The sequence below is a fragment of the Haliaeetus albicilla genome, chromosome 3 (assembly GCF_947461875.1).
Source record: "Haliaeetus albicilla chromosome 3, bHalAlb1.1, whole genome shotgun sequence".
NCBI classification, from domain to species: Eukaryota; Metazoa; Chordata; class Aves; order Accipitriformes; family Accipitridae; genus Haliaeetus; species Haliaeetus albicilla.
The window spans coordinates 41,581,695-41,597,860 of NC_091485.1; the positions used below are offsets into that span (position 1 = coordinate 41,581,695).

The 16,166-nt window shown below is 40.3% G+C and overlaps 1 protein-coding gene across 1 annotated transcript in view; it reads right to left on the reverse strand.

Moving 5' to 3' along the window:
* Window positions 1-15,914, reverse strand: part of EYA1 (EYA transcriptional coactivator and phosphatase 1) — a 152,761-nt gene extending 136,847 nt beyond the window's left edge. Inside the window, exon 1 of the mRNA XM_069779509.1 lies at window positions 15,789-15,914. Coding sequence (XP_069635610.1) covers window positions 15,789-15,821 — 33 coding nt within the window. The 5' untranslated portion in view covers window positions 15,822-15,914. The remainder of the gene's footprint in view (window positions 1-15,788) is intronic.
* Window positions 15,915-16,166: the final 252 nt, after the last annotated feature.

The window sequence follows — 16,166 nt, forward strand, 5'->3', positions numbered from 1 at the left end:
TATACAATTGATACCTCTCAAAGTCATTCTGGGAAAATGTTTAACATGCATTTTTAATTTTATGGCAGGTCACATAAGACTTGAGAGGTCAGAGGCACAAATAACTTTTCAGGCATGAGCTGATATGATTCTTGGTCATGCGTTAACCTCAACTGAAAAAATGACTGTTCTGTGCTGGCGAATGTGAAAACAAACATGAGAAGTCAAAGGCTAGGACAGGCAGGTGAGTGGAGGAGTGCTTTCACCTGGAGGTAAAAGGAGGGAGCAAATGACTTGTCCTTCTTTTTTCCAAACTTACTTGCCTCTCTGACAGTTCAGAGTCATCTTCCACAGCATTTTACTACCCACTCATGCATTACACCACACAGTGCAGTTCCCACCCTCCTCCTCACCTTTAACTTGCTCACCACAGCCTCCTCCTGCACAACACATCAAATGCCATAACATGCAGGTAACAGCTGTAAAACATGGGAGAATGGACATGCTCTGAAAGGCCCAGGGAGTCAAAGGCCTTAGCGTGACCCTTCTCACTACACAGTGACAAGCAGGCAATACATCTTGGCATTGCAAGTAGAGAGAAGCCATCACCCCGCCCCCCAACAATGATCCCCACACAGACTGTCTAAACCTTTAATAAAGAAGAGCAGTTAATGCTTTCAAAATATTAAGGTGTTACATACTGCTTTCCTTTTGCTAACACTTCTTACTCTCTTCCCACTTATATGCCGAAACTTTTCATGGGGGAGGTCAAGAGAGGGATAAAATCTTTTTGTGGTGTCATTATAATCCAACTGTCATTGGATTAACCCTTCTGTGGAAGAAGTCTAGGAAGAGACAGAAAAAGGATTTGGAGCTGCCGTGTTGTTGGTGCCCAGTCTTCCATTCTTGAAGATAAAACAAAGAGAATACTCACAAAAGGAGAGGAAAGTACAATTAAAATAAAAACAGTTTCTATGTCTCCTGCACACTTTTAATTGTAATTTGTTGACCAAGTTGAGCTCATGATCTTATTAGCTGTTCTCAGATCTACCAAACTATGCTAGCACCAGACAGTGTAAGGCTTACTTTTTAGCAGCTTTACCAGCTGAGGATTCACAACTGACTTGCTAAAGGAATCATGCTGGTTACTTAGGAAAAGTTTTTCTTGAACAGAAGGCCACAGAGATGGGAAAGATGAGGAATAAAGTGGAGAAAGGAAAGTAGTGCACAAGGTAAGAGCAGAACCCTACATTTTGCACTCTAAGTGACTTGCTTTGGATTTAACCACAGTGGATAGGACTGGTGATGCAGACTCTTTTCTGTCCCAAGCTCCAGGATTTACCCAGCAACACTGCAGCAGGCACTGGCTCCAAGTGCGCACCGAAGCCAGGGTGGCTGAACTACCTAAGGCCTGAGGGCCAATAGATCTCACCAGCTACTGATTTTTAACAGGAATAAAGACCTGTATTAGAGCCATTCTTCAATTAGTGCATCTGTTCAACTAAAAGAAAAGAAAAAATAGTCACTGGTTTACTTATTTTTCATAAAAAACATGAATAGAATCTTTTAAAAAAAGTTAAATTAAGTAATTCAGCCCTCAGAAGCTGCTTTTAGAACAGATGGTCTTACAACTCTAACTTTTACTCTTCCATCATATCTTGCTATAAACTAAACTTGCAAGTTCTTTAAGCAAAGCTTGCTTTTCTCTTTCCTCTCTGTGCCACCTACCAGAATGGATCTTTGATCTTTCCCTTTGCAGGTATAAAGGATAAGAATATATATTTTTTAAAAATCACAGAGCTACTAATTGACCTTAAAATAATATTACATTAATAAAGGAATGTTTCCAAACATTGTCTTTTCTTGGTCAGTGAGCTACAGATTCCAAAAAGAATGTGAAATATACAGCTGTGAATATGGAGTTTTGCTGGAAGGCTATGTCCCCACTCTACCAAAACCTGTCTGTCTAACCCTTGTGAGTCAGACCAAAAATCAGAACTTCCCAGAATTTTTCACTAGCAAGTGGAGAAGAAAGTTTTGGAGAAAGAGCTTTTAACGAAAAGATTAGATGACAAAAGAAGGGGGGCAGGGGGCAGGGGGATGGACTGGGTGCTTCTTACTACCCTGACTATCCTACAACCCAAAGAATGCAAAATAGAGCTTCAGCCCCACTTCTGCCTGATTAGAACTAGAATTCAAACTGCTCCTCCAGGAAAGCATCTTCCCTCTTGCTTTTCTGGAACAAGTTGCTCTCAAATCTCTCCCTCGAAATACTTGCAGTCAAGTGGGTAGGACACTCACTCGCAATTCATTCACCGCCCTGCTCCGACCCAAGCTGTCAGTCACAACCAGAAGCCCCAAAGCACCATCACCAGAGAACAGAGTGAAGAGGGAGTGGAATCACATCCTCCCAACTTGCAACTGATGCCAGAGCCCCCAGTTTTGGAATTTTGGTCAAAACTATTAACCCCAGTTCAACACAAATTCACAAAGAGTTTCAGTTTCAAAGCTATTCTTTTTTTAAACTGAATACATTCAGTGAAAAAGGTTCTGAATGTTTTTGCACCTAAAATTGATTTTGTTTTTCCAACCTCTTATTCCACCATTTTGATCTTGTAAAAAGACACAATTCTTTTATGCAAATCTTACCTCATTTACCTCTTTAGTTCATCACAGCTATATCAACACCTTTAACACTCACCGTAATGAGCTCTGCTATTCAGCTTATGCACCAAATACGCTGCATACCATGTGAAAAGCAAAATTTTGTCACCTCAGCTCTCAGCTGGAGAAGGGAGCTCTTTTTGGTGACAGTCTGTTTGGCTTAACTGTTCAAACAACTCTTTCTAACAACAACAAAAAGCTTTACTCAGATCTCACCCTAGCACTGTAATGTCACATCTGCACGGATTATAAAACCTCCCACTGTAAAAGTTACCACAGGATAGTAAGTTCTGTTCTCAGTCATTGGGACATCATACAAAAGCTTTATACTTCATCACAGGGCGCTGTTGTCTCATGTGGAACGCTTCTGAGAAACAGAAAAAAAAAACCCCAAACTGGAAAATCTCACACAGATAAAGGAGATTCACAAAGAGAACCTGTTGCTTCAAACAATAACAAAAATCTCCTTGTTTTGCAGCTTCGCTTCTGTAGTTAGTTATGCTGTAAGGAAATGGCCTCAAAAATGTTGTCTACATACCAGAGTTTTGTGACCTAATTCTCCCTGATGTAGTTTGGAGAGTTCACCTTCAACAAAACAGGCAGGAGAATAAAATTCAAAAATTATTCATCCTGGGTGCTTAAAAATGCTTCAGGGACGTCAAAACACCCTGTTGTTGTTGTTGTTTAGCTTTGACATACAGAGAAGTCCCATTGCCTGTGTGGCTCAGTTTCCCGTTTCGAAGAGAGGGCCGTATTCAGCGGTGTCAGCAGCGCAAAGGCAGTAGCAGGGCATCTGCCTGGGCAGGAGACACCGCCACCCTCTCTGCCTTAGACGTGAGCAAGACTACGGCTGCCCACCCACCGGAATCAAATCTTCAAAGTCTTTCAAGAGCATGTGAGACAAATTAAAGAGGTTTCTAGGCTTCTATTTATTTTTTTTCTAAGACTGCGTGGGAGATGACTTTCTGAAACATACAATTAAACAACAAAAAAGAATTAGACCAATACTGACATTAAGAGGGCTTTGAACACCAGGACTGCTGTAGCATATAAACCAGGAAAAGTTACTAACCAACTATTATATTCTAAGACCAGGAATATTTTTTTTCATTTCCTAAGAAATAAGAAGAGGTTCCAAAGGTGCAAGCATGCACTCAGTCGTGCTATCAGACATGTTCACAGTACTGACAGCTGGCATGGTAGGTATGCTCCAAATAGATAATTTCTTGGAAGTTATGAAGCTTGCGCTTTATAACTGTATCACCTGGAAGTCAACATGCAATTCATCCCCCACAGTCTGGTTTTGTATATTTATACATAATACATGTGATCCATAGATCTCACTAAACCAAGGATTTATATATATACAAAATAGCGAACACCTGTAAGAGGTGAATGATCTGCAACAGGACATTCACTCTATACTCTGCAAAGATAACAAGAGTACAAAAAGACAAAATTACTAAACAGGAGGATACAAGACTAATAAAATAAAAAGACACTGCAAGTAATTCTGATGCTTGGACAACACCTCTACTGCTATTTTAGATGTCCTAGACACCTGCACAGGACTAGCTGACCCATGCAGAGCTGCAGAAGACCCAGGCTTCACTGGAGCAGATGCTGAGGGTCCAAAGACATTACACAGGCTGAGCACCATACGCTACAGCTAAATACGTAAAACTGGAAAAGGGCTTATGTTCTGCAGATTCAAATGCAAACCCAGGAGAAAGCAGGACAAAAAAATAAAAACCCTGAAGAACCATTTGGTTTTGGCTCATGGAAAACATGTGAAAAGCCTGTGGTAATAAAGGAATACTCAGTCAAGACAGGATCATTGCAGAAAAGCTAAATGAATTGTTCGCGTGATAACTCACTATGCAAGAAGATAGGACCTTGACAGCTCTAAACCAAAGTATTAGCAGAGGAAGCTTTGGGGTAGATTAACAAAATGAAGAACCACAAAACACCCAGACCCAAGAGTTCACCCAAGAGCTCTAAAACAGTGGAAGCATGATCAAATCAGCTGCTATAATAAACAAAAGAATTGGTAGGCACATGGGAATACGATGTAATGGGGCAGAGAAAGCATGGCTTTGTAAAGAGAAGTCATAACTTCACGATTACCAGTGTTTCTGTAAGGAGTTAATGATTATTTGGGTAAGGATGATTTGGTTAATGCAGTATATTTAGATTTCTGAAAAGCTCTCACAAGCCAAAAGCTCTTAAACAATTTGTCACAAGGTAAAATAAAAGGTCTGTCATGAATTACTATTTAAAGGATGGAACAAAGTAAGTGGGCAGTTTTCACAATGTTACTAGCGGAATTCCAAAACGACCTGCTCTATTAAACATAAATGCCCTGGAAAAGACGGCGAACAGCAACGTTATAAATTTGCTAAACTATGCAGGCCAGCCCAAAGTAAAGCTTCCTACAGAGAACTGCCATCATGGTGACTACACACAACAAGAACTGGTGAAATTCTGTGTTGATAAATACAAAGTAAAAGACAACTCAGACTGAGGATGGGCAAGGATAAGTGCTAAATTAACTACTGTTCCCAAGGAAAAGATCTTGGAGTTGTTGCCAATAATTTTCTGAAAACAACAGCTCAGTGTCCAATGGCAGTCAAAAGGGTGGATATAGTGTTAAAAATTATTAGGAAGGAAACAGAGTAAACCAGAAAACATCATAAAGCCAGCGTGCTCACATCTTGAATCTCTCACACAAAGCTCAGCAGCAGCCTCAGGAAAAATGGAGGCTCTTCAGCTTGGAAGAGACACCTCAGCATCATGAGAACAACAGAAGTCTACAGAATCAGGAATGAGACTGCAGGAACTGAACAGAGATTGACAATTCATTATCTCCCATGTCAGGAAAACTTAACACCCCCATGTTTTTGCTGCAGTTATTAGGCAGCAAGCATAAAACAACAACAAGATTTTCTTAGAAAACACGTAATTAACTTGTGGAACTCATCGCTACAAAGGCTCAAAGCATAAACATGTCCAAATAAAAGCCAGCTCATGAAGGACAGCGTTAAACACAATGGTTTGGATGTATCTTCCATCCTATCAAAAGCAGGATTTGCTCTATTTTTCCTACTCTCTTTAAACATCTTCTGCTGGTCCCTGTTAGACGCAGAATAGCAAGCTAAATTATGTTGTCTAACCCAACGTAGTGGCACTTACATACCTCTTGCTCTTCTCTGCCAGTCCAAATCTGAGTGTTCTTCAAGGTGTCACACAAGGCTCCTGTTTTCCTGTCCAGCCATAGCTGTTGTCTTTAACTCTCCTTAGTCAGACCAAAACACTGTCAGATTAATTACATTCATTAGAGGCAGTTATTCTATTTAAACTTGCAGATGGAGAAGAAATTGAGAAGATGGAGAGTCCAGCTACCAAGAAGTGCAAGATGCTCTTCGCTCCTGATGATCAAAAGTGGATGCAATACTGGCAAATAAGACAGTCTTTGAGCAACAATAAACAAGACAAGCTAAGAACAGAAAGAGCTGGCGTCCAGTGCTGCAAGGATTTGGCAGTGTGCTTGTCTTCTGTTTATAGAAAGCATAATGGCAGCATACAGCCCTTCCAGGGACTGAGCAGAGGATTTATGCAGTGTCTGCACTATATAAACCTCCTTGATGTGCCACTTAGCTTTTACAATGCCTTACTAAACCAGAGAAAAATAAAACATAGATCTTACACCTTCTCCCTTTCCAAAGTATTGTTACAAATGACACAAATCTGACGTACCTATCAGCCTACCACTAAATATACCTTGTTCCCAAAAAACCTAATGGTTCACACTAGAGTAGAAAAATAGAATTGAAACAGGCCATCCCTAAATTTAGATTCTTTTTTCATGTACAAATAACTGAAGGTGAAAGCAAGGTATATAAGCATTTAACTAGTTGATTCTGAATACAGAGATACTTTTAGATCTTTTAAATTATTTACAGGCCTAAAAGGGTGGTCAAACATGAAAAATATGTCCAATTATTAAGAATAAAAATAAAATAAAAAATAGATCATGCTTACTTTCCTAAAAATATCTACAGTACTAAACAGACATTCAGCAAGAGCAAATGCCTGAATCTACAAGCACCCAAGCAGTGCTTACCCTAAAAGCCATCTCTCTTTTAATCCCCATTCATTTTGCCCATTACATGTTTTGTAACACTTGGATTATATTTTAAAATTACTCTGCTGCATAAGGACAGTGTGAAAGTGTGCCTGAAATTACTTACTCTCCTACTTGCTCCTTTTAAAACAGATTGAGAAAAAAACAAGCAATTTTTTTTCTTCAAGCAATTTCTTTCATTGACTCATGACCATTAACAACATTTATAGCTCTGTAAATTATAATCAGGATAATCAAATCCTGTGCTTCGGGGTATGAGCTGATCACCATAGGAGCTGGGAAGAAATTTTCTCCCATCTGCTGCACTGCACAGTTGTATAGGTGCATTGTTGGTATGATGGAAAGTTCACCCTATGTGAATGCTGGTGGCAGAATATAAGGCTTTGAATGCCAAAAAATGTCAGAATGACAAATTCGCTGTGATTGATGAGAAATCCCTATGAAGCCTCCGCACTCACTGCGAGACTGATGCTGTGCTATGCACATGGACCACGAGACCAGTGAGGCTACAACTTCCAGGACAGTCTAGACAACACTCCTAAAGCAAGGCAGACAGAAATAGAGAAGCATCTCTTTTCTAAAAACTCTGAATTTTAATTTCTCCTGTTGTAAACAGGTCCTTGACTGGCTAATCTTACCCCCAGCAAATATAATTTGATTTTACTGTAGCCATATATGTAAACATAATATGAGAAAATCATGGCATTAACATTATTAACTACTAACAAAATTATATTCCTCAAGTAAAAGCTGGAACATAACTTAATTTAATCTAATACATTCCATGCACACAGACACACATATATACACTCACACCAAAATAACATTAATTTAAACATTATGTTTCTGAAATCCACTAATCTGAGGTCAGTCTATATAAGATTGAAAACTGTACTTAAAAAGGGTTTCTCTGTCATTCTATCATATTTGTCTCTTACCATGGGACAATACCAAGCACAAATATTTCAGAGAAATGTGAAATCAGGAGGAACTTATATTTCAATATCCCATGTAAAGTAACAAACTAAAACTAGAAGTTTGCTGTGTACATAGGAGCAATACCAGCAATAGCTACAGTCCAACCAAGTACCATAGAGCTTGAAGTGCCAACTTTAAACTGCCAGCTTAAAACTGCTATCCATAAAGTTACCAGGACAGACATGTGAGCCCCACAGCAGTGCTCTGCAGACCCCTAAGCCTGTAACTTCACTGTGAGTGCACAGGAGATGGCATTTACCCTCTCCTGGAACAGTGAGTGTTATATCCGTAGAGCTCCCAAGAACCACCGAAAATGTCAGAAGGAAAAGGGTGAGTTGGTGACCAAAATCCTTGCCAAAATACTGTTTTAAGGAAACATGCTTCCATTAAGCATGGGCAGAGAAGCTTCACTACTGGCTTAGTGATTCCTCCGTACCGACACCACTTTCTGCTAGGAAGCTCCAGCTTATCTGTGAGTCAATGTCATGGGGACGAAGCTGAGAGCTGGAGATGGACTGTGTCATTAGTGTTGCTAAATACAGGGTTGGACCTATCACATAAATCTGCATGGTAAATCTGAGACAAAACTTACAAAAGCATATCTCTAGAGAAGTTGCTGAAATCCGTGAGATTGCTCCATACAGTCTTTAAGATACGCGCTCAAGCAGCTGAACATGAAGTACCTGATCTGTAACATTTCAATTTTGTTCCTAAATATTCACATTCTCTTTCTCTCCATAGAAGTGTTCACAGAAAACTGTGGGTTTATGTATGCATCAAAATACTTCCCCCTTGTGTCTGCAAGACTACTTTAGACTAGAAAACTCACTTAAAAATTACATCAATTTCCACATTTACTCGAATGGCACCAGGACAGGGGGTGTAAGAAAACAGGTATGGAAGTTTTGGCATCTGAGTAGTATCCCAGCTTTTGAAACAGCAACAGAAACACGTCCTTCTAATTAAAAATGATTGTTTCAAGAAAAACAGTATGTACTTGAGAAGAGTGTTTCAGGTAGTTCATGTAATATTGCATAGATATACTCTGTACTAAAGTTTTGTTATAAAAGTGAAATTCAAAAAACAGTTTAGGTATGTGCATGTATAAGTAAAGCAGTGTGTGTATGTGTGGGTGTAAATACTATATACCCAGACGCAAACCCTCAATTCACTGAGTAAACTTCAGCTCTATACCTTAGTACTCAATTCTGAGTCTGGTTACCTTCCGGATTGCTAAGTCTTTCTAAATTAGAACAAGCAATTTCTCTTTGTTTTACCTAATATTTGAAAATGGCAAAAAAGTCCCATGGGTCACTGAAAATTATCCCTTCATTCCTGCCGCCTGTTTCAAGTCAGTCAAAACATTCCAGACTTCAAAAGGGGGCTTTGCCTGCTTAGGCCATTTTGGTGTCCTTCTATGGTTGGCCTATGAGGGATTGGTTATTTGGATAAATTAGTTTGTGGAGCCTGCTGGCCTTCTAGAAGACCTCAGTGTCTGACTGCAAATTAGTTCTACCGAACATGTAGAAATCCCTGGGCAGACGAGAAGAAATAAGTGGTGATAAAATCTAATACTACAATGTTTGTAATGCGATTTTATTCTGCTCTGTAGCTTGTAAGCAAAGCTAATGTTGAATTAAAAATTTTAAAATATAAAAATGTCCATGAAAGCACAAAATCAGATCAGTACCCGAGTCACAGCAGAGAAGGCTGGATGCCAACTTTAAAGTTAAGCTTCCAGCAGGAATCTTTTACAAGAACAAACAAAAAACCCCTGGTTTTCCGCAAAATCAAGTAGGTATTTACATTACGGATGCACCCCCGCTTAAGCCAGGAAGTCACACAGTTGAATTCTGCTGGAGCTTGGGCTGTGAATAAACTACTATGCAGTCTTTTAGTGCATAGTTGTACAACTGCCTAAGGAGAGTTTATCCTTAAGGAAGAAAAGTCAGAGAGCCAAAACTAACAAACATGGCTCCTCGAGCGGAACAATGGTCCAGAAAACCTAGTAAAAAAGAAAATAAACTTCACTGGCAGTTTGCTTTTTACTGTTAAGGGCTAAGCTACAACTTCATCAAGACTTTCAAGGACAGACTTCACACAGAACAGTATGCATACAGTGCACGTACAGAGCGGCTGGGAAGAGTCAGATGGATTGTGTATTTTTTATATATGCATTATATACCTATTTTTATAAGGTGATCCAAAAACGCCTCACGCCATAACAAAGACAAAGATCCACCTCTCTGAGGAAGGGTGTTTGTAGCTAAGATCAGTGGTGGTATCTGTTGATGGACTGCAATGAAATCCCTGCAAGGTCTCTGTCCTGCTCCTAAAGCTGGGACCATAAGGTCAGAGCTGATTTGTGTGTGCAGAAAACACACTAAGAGTTAGGCTGGTGGTGGGATTAGTTTCTGGTACCATTGCCAAAAAATTACAAATGCTCATTAAAAATAAGAGCTACGATGAATGCTGTGTTTAGGCTCTGGTTCTGCAAAGATGAATATGCCCAACACTACGAGCTGTGGGTAGAAGTACTTCTGCCAGTGCTGCAAGCATGGTTGCCTATGGCACTGCAGGGTTTCTGCCAGCGATTAGGAAAAGTACATTTTAAGTAACAAGAATTCCTCCATAGTGTTATTGGAAACCCAGCTAAATGAATAGTTTGTAGTGAATAAGGTATGCTCTTCAAACTGCCCACAAACAGCTTACAATTTTCAGGAGTATTTCCACTAAAATGTTTTTAAAGAAAAAACTCTACTAATAGTTACCGATTGGGCAGTTACCATAGACAGCCTAGCAGCAGCTCATTTCAATTTGGGGAATTTAAATACATCAGCTAGTTCCGGCTGTTCATTATTTTTGACACTTACCGAGTGTTGTAAGTGGGTTTTGTGGCTTATGTTTCCAATATCCTCCCAACTGCAGATAGAGAGGGGAAGGGGAGTGGAAAGGGTGCAGGCGATTACATTTCATAGGCTCAGTTACAGATTGCAATTGCATGGTGCTTGTTGGTTGTTGCCTTGCAGAGCTTTCCAAAAAGGAAGCGTGTTACACATTTCTTCAGAATAGCAAGGGAACGCAGAAGGGAGTACAGCGCTGTGCCAGCCTTTGAGAGAAACCGAGGTAGCACCAATATACGTGATTTTCACAGGTGACGATGCTATGAGTTTTCAACTGAAGGTAAAATACTTGTATTTTCCCCCATTTTCCTCATAGACCTTGTTCCCTAATGTGACAAACAGGTAATGTGACAGCATGACAAACATGCCGTCGATGATGTTGTTCAAACCCAGAGGTCGTGTCTGGCTGTCACCAGCCATGCCACTGCCGCGGCGGTGGCCTCTGAAGCCGCTCCTGGGCTGAAGAGCCGCGCCGCCGAATCCCAGCTCGCCTCAAAACAAAATGAACTTTCTAGCCCTTCTGGTAGCGAAGATAACCTTGAAAATGTGAAGAGAGTGTAATCTGATGCCTCAGTAAGACTGCAAGGAGCTTGAAACAAAGACGGAGAGATGTGAACTGCCCCAGCCATCTCTCTCTGGGCCCCATGGACTCAGCATTTCTGTGGTCGTGGAGTCTGGCTTTTTTCCAAGATTCCACAGAATCTCGCATGTTTGCTGCAAAATTCATTATTTTGCTGCAGCCAGGTGCTGGATGTTTTTTGGTTTGGTTTTGGTTTTTTTTTTTTTCCTCCCCCTTTTCTTGCTGAAACCAGCTACTCACTCTGCATCTTTCCATTAGCGGAGGTATGAGGTGAATTTTCGGTGCAAGTGCCGCCCTCCGGTACATGGCATGAGGTAAGCAGGAGAGCGGTGTCCGGCAAGCAGCAGGGAGGAGCAAGAAGTTGGAAGTATGCAGCCAGGCTGCCCAGAGCGCCGACCGAAAGCTGAGGTTTGGGGGCTGCGGGGGGAATCGGAGAAGATTAACTGCTGAAGCAGACTAGGAGCACCTCCTTTCTTGGCTCATTGGGTACACGCTCTTTGGATCTAACTTGACTGCTGAGGGCCTCAGAGTCTTCGCTCTGTTTTCCAGATGGGCAAAGTCCATCATCAAAAATACTCAATGCTGAAAATACTTCTTGGTGTACAATTTTGCAATGAGAATTTTCAACTATGAGCCTGGGCGGGGTAGGAATGAAAAGTATTTTATGCTATATAATAACCTAACATCGCTACCAAAGAGAGACTGATGGGGAAGAAATACCCTCCAAAATATTCCCAGGAGGTACAGTAATTGCTGAAAACATGCTAATATTTACTTGTGAAAACTTCCTTGTGCTGAATCTTGCAAATAAGTGAAAAAAGATGCATTTTTTTAAACAATTGGCAAATGGAATGAAATAAAATACCTGCTTACCTCTACAATGACCTTTTGGAGGTTTTTAAAAAGTTGTCATCAGGGTACCTCTAACCCAGGTGTATATCAACATCAAGCATATCATGCCAGAATCATCTGATTATCAGTGTTTGTCATGTTTCTAGGGCTTCTAGAGGTTTTCTAGGGCTTCTAGAGGTTTTCTAGGGCAATGCATTCATGCCAATGCCAAGTTTGGGACACGTAGAGATTTAGCCTACCACAAATGTAAGCCACAATAATTTTACATCAATTTTTTGAAATCAATTTGGGGTAAGCTGTACTGTTACCCATTCTCAGTTTCCTTACATTCAGAATTTCTCTAACATCCAAACTGACATTTTCATCTCAAAAATACTTAAAACAAGATGTGGGGTTTTTTCTTCTCAGGTATGTGTGAGCACTGGGACTCATTGCAAATGACTGGCAGGCAGAAAAGCCCCCTCAGGATGGTGAAGAACAGGGTTTACAAACTCAAGCGGAGATTGGAGCACTAGTATATGCATGAGATGCAATCCTATGCATGGCACTTCAAAGTGTAAACATGCTGGCTATGTATCAGACTTGCAGATTTCAGTAGCAAGCCAAATAATACTACTTTGCTGGTCTTTGCTCCAAAGTCAATCAAGTGAAGAAGTACATCCACACAAAGATCAGTGAGGTGAGCAGCATGGCATTTTGACAGTCTGAGAAGAAACAGCCCAGTCATTGAGGCAGCCCAGTTGTAGGAATTTATAACATCTTAGTTATCATTGAGATCTCTGCTTCACTGACGAATTGGGTTGAAATCAACAACCAATTTATTAATAGAGAAATACAAATTAAAAATAACTCACCACTTGTTTTAGCTTGATAAAACACAAGTGGACCGTCTTTAATAGGTGCATGTATCATTACCAAACAAGCTTCAAAGTCTTTTTTGGACTTGGAAAGAAAGAAACTGAACATCAGTGACTTTTTCAGGCAGGATAATACACTGATACCCTCTGTCTAGCCAGCCTCAGGTTTGTGTTACGCTTCTTTCTCAGGCACCTAGTAAAAGAAAGGTGAGGGCAGATGTAGTGTTCAAGTTTGCAAGCACAAGTTTGCAAGTCAGCTCCTACAGAATGTGAACCAAACACATGACAGCACCATTAGGACCATTTCTCCAGGTGATGGAAGTGTTGCCTAGATGCTAAAATCCCCTCTCAGCTGTACGAATGTAACAGAGAGCAGAAGTTAGCTTACTGGGCTTATCATGGTATCCTCGTGTACACGTTAACACTGACAGGCTGCATTCCCATTGGAAACATCATCCTCTGTCAACAGAGAAATCTTGGCCAAAGACAGTGGCAAAGTACTTACTTACTCATCTATTCTCTCATAGTGTTGTTTGATAAACTTTTTTCGTTTTCCTTTCCTTTCTCCTTCTCCTGGTACTTGCTCTGTTGTCCATCTAGCCCTATCTTCCTAAAACATTATACACCTTCAATTCTCAGTTATTGAATAAAGCTCCTCCCTCACCCACGTGTACCCGAAATTGCTTCCACAGCATAGTTTGCATTGGCCAGTTCCAAAATTAAAGTACCTTTCAACTGGCGCTTGTAGAAAAGTTTTCCTCTTTTCCTGTGGACTACCACCAGGTTTTAGGAGTTGCTACATGTGTTTGGGATCTTAAATCCCAAACAGCTTCTGGCTTCTGTGTTGTAATTGCAGAGTATTAACCCATCCCTCACGCTCCCTTCTTCTTTTATGCACACACAGAGAGCAGAATAAACAAAAAGAGTGCTGATGCCATCTTCTTTATTTTCACTGAGACTATTTTGCCTTCTGACTACTGCTTTTAAGAAATCTCCACGTTGGCCAACCGACTGTTGCAAACACAGCAGCCTGTCCAATTATGAATGAATTAAAGAGAGGTCTAATTGCAGGATTTGATTCACTAGTTTAATACCCCATTTTTAAACCTATCCAATGACACGGCAATCAGAAAAGTCACACCCCATAGTGGTACTTCTGCCCTGTGTCATATACCTTCGGGCTGTCCAGTCCTCGCCGTTACAGAAGCCTGAGTGCTTGCCAATGCAGCAAGTCTATTCAGCAGTTATGGTTTAGATTTTGTCAATCCCGATAGCATCCATGCCTACCACCCACTTGGGTAATGTGAAGGGAAATTCTGAGCAGATGAAGTGTTTTACAGACTCTCTGCACTAAGTGGTGAAAAGAAGCAATGGAATGAATAACCCCAACAAGAGCGCTGGTGGTGCCAAACCATGAACAAATATTTCCCTTAATGCTCCTGTTAAGTGACAGTTACATTTGTCATTACATACAGCTCCAGCGTACGATTATCATTCGACCCAAACCCACTGCAGCACACGCAGCCCAGGCTATGCTGGGCACAGAGAGAGGCAGGCAGTATTGCCAGTGGAAGCTGCAGAAAATCCTGACGGCGTCAGGGACAGGCTTTTCGTGCACGGAGAAAGCCTGATCCTGAATAGAACAAGGACTGAGAGCCTGGGTGGTGCTGAAAGCTCTGGGACTGCAACTGCAAAGAGGACCATCCCTGTTTAGCACCAGTCGGTAACCATGGCCACCCCTTTCTCTAGGAGTGAATTGGTCCTTTTCACACATTGCTGTAGCAGCGATGGATAAATACCCAAACGTACACATAGAGACAGGCTGTGGAACAAATGAACCTTGGAAAATAATCAAAGCCATATTGCTTCAGAGAGTAAAAATGACACTAGATGAGAAGTGTAACAAAACCATGCAACACAACAGGCTTATTATTAGGTGGTTTAGTTCTTTCTGCTCTGGTGCTATGTGAAAAACTGACACAAGCATCAGGGAAACTGGATATACAAGGGGAAGAGGGAGGGATGATGCAGAGTACTGTCAAATATAGGAAATAAACAAACCAGAAAAAAATGCAGGAAAGAAATCTAATCAAATTTACTAAATAGTAGGTTTTGGAGTTATTTTACAACTGGTAAAAACAAGGCAATTTCAATGCGCACCGTTTCTGTCAAAACAATCCAGAAAAAAAAAAGTAGCATTTTGATGTTCACTGAGTGCCAAGAATGATATCACAAACTAAACTAACAAATCAGTAATACACACTAATCATTTGATCGTGCATGAAATATTATTTTAAAACATTATTAACCATGTCTGAAAGTTTGCAAAATTTCTTACTATTGTGACTTTATAAACAGGCATTCAAAAGAAACAGCAATGCTGCTAAAGATATTATTTTTTTAAGAAACACATATTTTGCCACTGTTCACAAGATTTTGCAGCTAGGAGTTGCACCCGCTTCTCCCAGAAACAATATTTGCATACATGCACACAAGCAAAGAGAAATAACCTCAAATAATGGGATGAAAACTCTCTAACAGATCAAAATGTTAACAATATAAATGTAGCAAGCCATATACTTCTTAGAGAAAGCAACAAGCATCATTTCGTAATATGAATCATTGAAGACAAATATTTTTAAATCTATACTTATTTTCTGTAGCTTTAGCAGAAACCTCCATCTCTCAATGAAATTCATCATTTACAGCTTCCAATTATTAAAAATGCATGTAGCTTTCTAAAACTTTCCAGCGACTTGGTTGCAACAAAAATAATTACCACTTTAAAAGCTGTAACTTTTTTTCTCAGGATTGACAAGTTGTTTACTTACAGACTTCCCATTTATTCCCTGGGGGTCTTCCATTGAAGATTTCTTCTTCCAAATTATATACAGGCTATTAGTTACAGTGAGGTTCAGACAGTCCTAGTACACACACACACCTGTGGAAAAGACAGCACCACATTGCCATATTAATTTGTTGGCATGAAATTGAGAGCTGATCTTTACATCTGCAACTTTCCATTAACGAACAAATATTCACAAGTTGGGAGCAGTTATCTCTGATGAATTGAATTAATCTTGAAAATAAATATATAGTTGAGCTGTTTATTGCAAATCCACACGAGCCAAAAGCAGGCAGTGAGAGCCCTGTTGTGCTCACTGTCGGCAGACGAATAAAAGGCAGCCAGGAACAATTCTACCGTTGCT